This window comes from Diadema antillarum, unplaced genomic scaffold (assembly GCF_040938485.1).
Source record: "Diadema antillarum isolate AM-2024a unplaced genomic scaffold, OU_Dant_1.0 seq00001041_RagTag, whole genome shotgun sequence".
NCBI classification, from domain to species: Eukaryota; Metazoa; Echinodermata; class Echinoidea; order Diadematoida; family Diadematidae; genus Diadema; species Diadema antillarum.
In genome coordinates this window covers 251891-260386 of record NW_027271872.1, presented here as the reverse complement: position 1 = coordinate 260386, position 8496 = coordinate 251891, and the positions used below count along the sequence as shown (strand labels likewise).

At 38.1% G+C, this 8496-nt stretch overlaps 1 protein-coding gene across 1 annotated transcript; it reads left to right on the top strand.

The window, feature by feature from the left end:
• Positions 1-985: 985 nt before the first annotated feature.
• Positions 986-6981, top strand: LOC139742995 (protein CWC15 homolog). Its single transcript, XM_071653502.1, has 7 exons — positions 986-1050; positions 2497-2729; positions 3233-3345; positions 4032-4135; positions 4678-4770; positions 5592-5695; positions 6615-6981. Exons 2-7 carry the CDS (start codon positions 2599-2601, stop codon positions 6739-6741), a joined length of 672 nt encoding a protein of 223 aa, XP_071509603.1. The 5' UTR covers positions 986-1050; positions 2497-2598; the 3' UTR covers positions 6742-6981.
• The last annotated feature ends 1515 nt before the right edge of the window (positions 6982-8496 follow it).

Genomic DNA, 8496 nt, shown 5'->3' with positions numbered 1-8496 from the left:
CTGCTGTCTCCCGACATCGACGATTGTGCACATCTGTCGAGCCCTTTCTACGACGATGATATCCGGACGCCTGTGCTTGATGACATTGTCAGTTTGAACATCGAAATCCCACAGGATTTTAACTTGATCATTTTCAGAAACTTTCTGTGGTTCGTGCATATACCATTTGCTCTCACATGGTATTTCATGTTTTCTGCAAAGCTCCCAGTGAACGACTTGTGCCAGTGTCATGTCGTCTTTTGTACTCTTTTTGCGCCAGTTTACTACAGCCACATACGATATGTTGCACTGTCTCGTCTCTTTCTCGGCATATCCTGCATGCGGCATCCACATCTCTCTTCTGTATCTTGGCTTTCAGAGCATTTGTTGACAGTGCTTGTTCTTGGGCAGCGATGATTAGTCCTTCTGTCTCCTTCTTCAGTTCTATAATTATTATTATTATTATTATCATTATTATTATTATTATTATTATTATTATTATTATTATTGTTATCATTATCATTATTATCATTATCATTATTATTATTATTATTATTATTATTATTATTATTATTATTATTATTATTATTATCATTATTATTATTATCATTTGATTATTGTCATCATCATCATTATCATCATCATCATCCTCATCATCATCATCATAACATCTCCCCCTCTAGGCAGAACCTTCGGAAAGTCACGGCTAGGTGTGGGCTTTCTTTTTTAAATTATGTGTTTGTTTGTTTGTTTTTTTTTTCTTAAGCTAAAAAGCAGGGATGGGGGTGTGGCTGCAGCTCCCAGCCCTTCCACGCCACTGCTATAATACAACAAGACTTTATCATTCTCTTTGATAATCGTTCGGTTACCAGTATTAGTAGGGCCTATTTCACCATCTTCCTCATTGTATTTCTATTTGAAGATACCGTTCACTAACACTGCAAGTAAACTAGCCAGCTTGTATCAGAATAGTGGCAAAAGACGTAGGACGCAAGCGCAGTAGTGGCCTACGAGAAATTGATGACGACCTGAAGCCAGAATATCATACTTTCTCTTAACCATTTAGTCTCGGTAATGTATTTCTTTCGCTTTTTCTCGGTATTGGTTGTGTGAATAGAGCCTAATGTGCCAATTTTGATGTTTTACCTACACGTGACATGCGTAATTTTACTTGTATTAGTTAAAAGTGTAACATGAATTATTGAGTAGAGTGAGAATTGCCTTGCCAACGTAAAAACAAGTATACGGGACAATGCTTTATGCTCTAGCTTTGTTGATAATGGTGATATGATGATGGGCGCCGCGCCGCCGCAACCGTGTGTAAAATTTATAGGGTGTACCGGTAAAGTTTTTCTATCAATAGATACTTGAAATATCTCACAATTTGCCTGAAATTTTACTCACATGTAAAGAAAATACTCTGAATTCACGAGCGTGCATTGAAACGCTCCAAGATTCAACAAGATAACTAGAATAACTGCTTCGAACGTGTGCAGGTGGGGGTTTTAATATTTTGACACCAACACACAACAGCTACACCCCTATACTACGCCATAGACCCTACCCTTTATTGACAATCTGTATGAAATGCACGCAATGCTTTTACTATGTGCATATATAATCTGCCATTCATATTGTTTATTATCGAGTTTTTCAGTAGTAAGTATTTTGACATCATCAAATCCCCACTGAAAAATGCAAAACCACTGCGTGTAGTCTCATGCATGATGGTTCATTCTTTACACGCAATGTTAATATTTAAATAAAGGGATGTCGGTTTCAATGACAATGTACATAAGTACTGTACAGTGTCGATGTGTTGGACACCTACTATTGCTACACCCACTTGCCATTGGATTTGGAAGTTAGACGATATTTTGTTACTTAAATGGTTGGCAGACACTTTGTACAGATATTTGTACAGCGTGCAGCCTGAACTACTCGTACTACACACAAAGTCTAGAACCCTAAGATTACAAAATGTAGCTGTCTAGACTTTGGTTGAGAGTACCGGTAGTGAGTGAAGGTGTTGATGATAAACATTGTTGTGCCAGATGGCCAAACGTTAGATCTCTCTCTCGGTTTGTTGTAGGAGAGTGGTAGAAAAAAACTGCACCAAGGTCAGAGGACAAGGTTCGACCTACCGTGCCAGAATTCGTGTGCAAAAGCATGATTAGTTTTCCACAGCACAGCAGATCTTGCGAGTCATGATGGCTACCCCTTGGTACTAAGTAAACCCCAACCTGCCTCCATAACTACAAGTTACAACCATCATGTGTGTGCATGTAAATTATCATTTAGTGGCCTACATTACATATTGACATGTTTAAAGAAGATTAATTTACATGCAGCTCCAATTTCATTCAGAACGTGCTAGTCACAGTATCACAGAATACATTTTTTTTTTTTTTGGGAGGTTAGCCTATAGATCCCTACAGTGTGCATCCAATATTTGTAAAAGCATTTTCCCACAACATATTCCAAGGAGGTTTGTATTTCTTTCCATACATGATACAGAATGACAACCACGGTTCCGTGTGACGTTTCGCTGTTTGTTGACGCACATCACCTCTGGAGAATTCAGTGGACTTCTAGTCAGTGGGGAGCAAGTAGGTCGTCATGACAACAGCAGCACGACCGACCTTTGACCCAGCCAGGGGTGGGCGTGGGAAAGGAGAAGGTGACTTGAGTGCCTTGTCAAAGCAGTACTCCAGTCGAGATTTACCGGCTCACACAAAATTAAAGTACAGGTAAGGAGACAAGTCCTCTTGACTCTGCAGATACTCTTCAGCTTTTATAATTTCTGGACCTATTGTTTTTTTATGTTGAAACATCTATGTGTAAGGAGTAAAATTATGGACAAATCGCAGATTACATCATTCACAGTCATAAAGAGTAGATGTTGCGAAAGATTAAAGAAGAAACTTGAAAAGTGTGGGACAATTAGATAGATGGACTTGTCTGCAACTGTTCACAGCTGTTCTTGTGTTTAAAGAACAGAAGCCTCCAATTCTAAATCGCTAAGGTTGGGTAAGTTCAGTGCTGAAATCGGCATGTTATACCCAAATTAATGTCTGATCATGCTCCTTGCAGGGTGCCTATGGAGTGAAAATTTGATGCTTTCAGAATCGTAAAGTTGGTAACAAGGAGCCTCAGACCATGTGAGATGGAAGAGAGCCCACTCTTTTTTTCCATTCATATTAGGCAGTCAAAACATAAACAGTACACCCATTCTGTCATTCAATCCGAACAGGCAACCAGGTCAAGACACCAGCGATGAGCTCCGCAGCCGTGACTTCCGCAAGGACCTTGAGGAGAGGGAGAGGGCAGCCAGAGAGAAGAGGAGTGACAGAGGATCGGGACGAGGTAGGGAGAGAAAGAAGCTTCTTAATGATGATATATTTAAAAAACACTGTGTATGTGTTCAAATGTGTTTTATGATGGAATAATTAATGAAACAAGTGAGTTTTTAGATTTTTTTTTAAAAGAAAGTTTGATGTTTTTTGTTGAAAGACTACTGGTTGTGGAGAGTTTAGAGTTATTGAATCCACCGTTTGGGAGCAGCAGATAAAAAAGCTCCATCGCAAAGTTTGGTCAGCATCTTGGAAGTGGGATGGTTCAGTGTTGTGCCTTGTAAGGAATGGAAGTTGCACTGCGATGGTTGACAGATAGTTATGAGTTCAGATAGGGAGGAGTAAGACTAAGGATATGTTTGAAAATGAGTAGAAGTATCATGAAGTTGATTTTGGACCTGATGGGAAGCCAGTTCAGTTGACGGAGGACAGGTTGCATGTGGGTGAATGTGGGTGTACCTGCGGCAAGTATGGCGGCTGCATTTTGAACCACTGGCTCTGCTCTTATTTGATGATTTACAGAATGGTAGAGTTGAGAAGGAAGAAAGAGAAGTAAAATGAGAGAGATCGGAGAGGATGGAAGAAAAAAGGAGAAATTTAAGATTGCAAGAACCAGAAAGGATGATGCGTGTATTGATACAGAAACAATAATGATGAGATTGAAGGAATTTGATGCCCCACATGACTTTCTCTTGACAGAATCCTCGAGCAGTAGCAGCAGCAGTAACAAGAGGCCGAGGTTGGAGCAGATCCCTGCCGCCAATCTGGATGCTGACGATCCCCTTGATGATGATGATGAAGAGGTAGGCTTCATTGCAGTCGCTATGGAAACGGATGTGAAGATACCAATGGTGCTCGCCGTAATAGCAGATGATGATATTGTTAGTCACATCATGGAGCTACATAGCTCCACGGTCATATTGTGATATTATTCTCTTCTGAAATGGAAATGCAACATCTGAAAATTCTTTCAATTTAAAAAAAAAAAAAATGAAATTATGAGCATTAATGTTTTTTTGCGAAATTGTTGGAAAGGGAAGTATTTATGTTTAAAGGATCTGATGGAATTTTTTAATAGAATAGAACAAACATCCTATAAGACAGTTATGATTATGATATTGATGATGCTTACAATATCAGTAGTTAGGAGGAAAATTATGATTTATAAGATGAAACTGAGGATGATGTAGAATTAGAGGAAAAGATAAAAGTCAAAGAAAAAAGAAATAGAAGGAGAAAAATGATATAGAGGTAATGAGAATATGATTTGAACAGTGATGAGTATCCATTGTGAATCAAAATGTTTGTAGTAAAATTGTTCATATGTTTGTCATATACTACACAGGATGTATCAGATGACAGTGATGACGACACAGCTGAACTGCTTGCAGAGCTGAACAAGATCAAGAAGGAGCGTGCTCAGGAACAGTCCAAAAAGGTGAAGTCGAAATACTTGCGAATCTATGAACTCTGACAGTAAACTCTCATATTCTACCCCTTCTCATGTCTGTTAACTTTTTCTGTGACAGTAATGTAGTTTATTATTCAGTCTTTTTTACATTTTTAAATAGTCTTCCTTCATGTTGCAAATATGTGACATTCATCCATCAGATATTCTGAAAAGTAGCTATGTAAAGTAAATGACTTGTATGTGTTTACACATACTCTTTTCTTGTTTCTGTGTGATATAATTCAATTTGCTGAAAAAAAACCTGAAGAAATGTAATGAAAACAGACACAATGTTTGTATTTTCAAAAAGTCATTTACAGATATGAGAAAAGGTGGGAGTTAGGAAGTCACAGTTATGGTTTACATGAATTGAGGTATAGTTATGTGTGCTTTTTATTTACAGTTATTACACATGTATAACTAGAAAAGCACTTGGAAAGTGCAGACCTCCGCGAAGCCAACAATTCATTTCCATATACACTCATGCAATTTCCCAATGTAGAAGCCTTTTGGTTATTTCATCAGCTTCCAGCTGCTCGACGCCTTGCCCAAGCAGAGCACGCGCTTTTAATTTATTGTGCGTATGTAAACCTCCAGTATGCACAGCTAGAACTCCCAAGTTCATTGGAGACCTTATGTGCCAAAAGATTAAAAGATCCGTCAAAACTCCATAAAAATTCCCGGATCACTAACACAATGTAATCATCTGTTCCATGTAACATAAGTCTCCTTCCTCGGCAGAGGTAATAATATTGTTGTGTCTGTGAAGAGATTGTAATTGCTTTAATGTTAATGTTCTGTTACTGCAGGAACAAGAGAAGAAGGTGGAAGAGGAGAGGATCAGGACAGAAAACATTCTCAGCGGGAATCCCCTGATGTCATCTCAGAAATCAGACTTCAAGGTGAAAAGGAGGTAAGTGTGATGCCTTCTCTGAGGTTGAAAAAAAAACAGAACAACCAGAAACTGGTAATTTCATCCTTTACAGTCTGATTAAAAGCTCAGAAAACAACAACAAAAGAATAAACATTGATTGTCAACCAGAACTAATTGAAAAACAATTCTAATCGCTGCAGCAGTGAATTACCCGGTACATTTTAAATGGGTTGCTCTTTATAAGAACTGAAGTAATGGCGCTCAGCAGTGCTAAATGTATACCTCCTTGTTTTAGTGCTAGATCTCAAGTGGAAACTGTCTTTTTTTTTTTCTTTTTTTCATGTAACATTAACAGTGTTTTTATGTTTTTTTATGTGTGTTTTTTTTTTTGAAGTGCAGCAACTAATTAGAAGAGTCAATTTCCATTACAAAAGTACTTGACATAGGCCAAGCAGTAAATATAATTCATGTTGTTTGAACAAACATTAATAGGTTTCCCTAAATCAGTGCCTAAGGCTAGGAACATATGGTAACACCAGATGAACTGTAAAAGCAAAAAAGAAAGAAAGAAAAGAAGTGTGAGAATACAATTTTATGTACCTGCATTAGACAGAATAGCATTTTTGTAAAATATTGGTGAAAGGATTGGGATCTCAGAATAGTTTTCATCACTAATCACCACTAATTGAGATTTGTGTTATACAGGCAATTCCTGTTGTAACAAGTCCTCGGGACTGGCCATTTTCTTTCTTTTTATCAAAATTTTGTTCGTAAATAAATAAATTACCAAAGGGAATTCTGCACCATAAACTTTCATGATGATAATTTCGGAACCTGAATTTTTACTTCATTGTAATGAATGTCAAAGTGAATCTGTATCTGCTTTTTAACCAGTTCAGACAAGATCACATTCCTTATCTGTGCGGTAAGCATCTCTATTTTATTCCCCTCGCCATAGGTGGGATGATGATGTTGTTTTCAAGAACTGTGCCAGGGGGGAGGATGACAAGAAGGAGAAGAAATTCATCAACGACACGCTGCGCTCAGAATTCCACCAGAGATTTCTTCAGAAGTACATCCACTAGCCCCTACTCTATGAGGCAGTGTCTGGACTGAGTAGCAAACTTGGCGCTCGCCGACCTGAGGCGGCCAGTAAATGTGACAGACGAGACTTGTGAAACGCTAAACGGCAAGGCCCACAGATTTCCCGGCAGAAATCTAGTCCGCAGTGAAACGCAAATTTGTTTTTTTACACCAGTACATCACGGCGCCTTACTAGCACATGCTCTTCATGTCTATTGAGATGAGATACAGCAAGCCTTCTCATCAGCCTAGAGAAGGGGCGTAGAATTACAAACATGATGTATGTGTACATTTACTTGAACTCATCGTGATGAAAGTAGTGCACAATGACGCTTTTACTTGGCAGCATTTCATTTCAGGGCAAGAAGACAGGAAAAGGAACACGAACATGGTGTCGTTGAGTGTGAAGGCCAGAGGCTCGGGGTTTATGTCCATGTTGATGTATTTCAGTGGTTACAACCATGCCTGAGGAATAGTGCTAGCTTAATTACGTCTTGAGTCCCTGGCACATTTAGTTTTGATGTCCTAAATGATTCTTGATACATGACATTGAGATGCATGCATGTATTGACATTTGTATGTTTCATGTAGTGTACACATTTATGCATTAAATTGCAATGTTAGAAAATTAAATGATTACAGGTAATCAAATGACAAATTAGTCTTTAGTGAAGGTCTGAAACTCACAATATGTTAAGATATAAATGAGTTTGTGTGAAATATGAGAAAGATTATTCATGGTGCATCAGGATTTCATAGTGAGATGGTCCTCCTTTTTTTTTTTCTTTTTTTTCATGAAGCAAATACTTGGCAGAAAGAATATGTGTTCCCAAAAATTGGGGCAGGAGAAAAGGCATGCTTGATTTTGTTAATTTTTCTGTCAATAATGGCAATCAGGAATTATATTAATTGTGCCATTTGGTGATAAAATTAAATTTCAGAATTGAAAGCTGTTTGTAGCTACAGATAGTCATATTCCCATGCAGAAAGGCACTACATGTTCTAACCTTTTCTAACCTGTCATTAGAATTTGCTTGACCTCTTGTATGTGTAATATTTATGTAAAAAGTGTAAATAGACATCTGTATGGGCGAAGTTACTCATAGACGGACCAGGATTGTGGACTTTACATACCGTTAGTCTGGCAACTGCAGGTTTCGGCGAAGAATTGATATTTGACGGAAACAAATATTAGATCACTGTTTTGTTGTAATATATATTTATAAGACCCTGAAAATTTGTGTTTGATTCCATGAAACAGTCACACACAGACCAAGTTTGTAAACTTTACCTTCCGGTAGACTCGGTGAAGAATTGATTTTGGACTGAAACCAATGCATCACGATTTTGTTGAAATATGAGGCCCCAAGGATTTGGTGTTTGATTTCAGTGAAACTGTCACTGTTCTATTCATTTGATTGTTCTGTACTGTTACATTATGTTACATGCAATTTGAACATGAAATGGATATTCACTTTGAATTTCCCAAATCCCCATGCGGGTTTTGTGACATGTCAATGAAAATCTTCTCGTCCTCTAACTATAGTGCTAGAGCACAATTACCATCAGATGGTGGTCAGTTTGGCTGGAATAGAGTGCTGGTCACATTTGTCCAGCCATTTAGTGACAATGGTTGCAATGTGCACACTTCACTTAGGCCTACAGTTCTGTGGTCTCAATTTGCAATTTCCCCCGCATGGCCTTGTCAACTACACTGTAGAGGCTCCTGCTGAAACGTACAAAAACATATTTTTGAA

Bases quoted from the DNA above. Each gene is read 5' to 3' on its own strand.
- LOC139742995 (XM_071653502.1), top strand. From the start codon at position 2,599: ATGACAACAGCAGCACGACCGACCTTTGACCCAGCCAGGGGTGGGCGT. The intron at 4,771-5,591 runs GTGAAGTCGAAA...CTGTTACTGCAG, and splicing joins CTCAGGAACAGTCCAAAAAG to GAACAAGAGAAGAAGGTGGA. The intron at 5,696-6,614 runs GTAAGTGTGATG...CCCTCGCCATAG, and splicing joins GACTTCAAGGTGAAAAGGAG to GTGGGATGATGATGTTGTTT.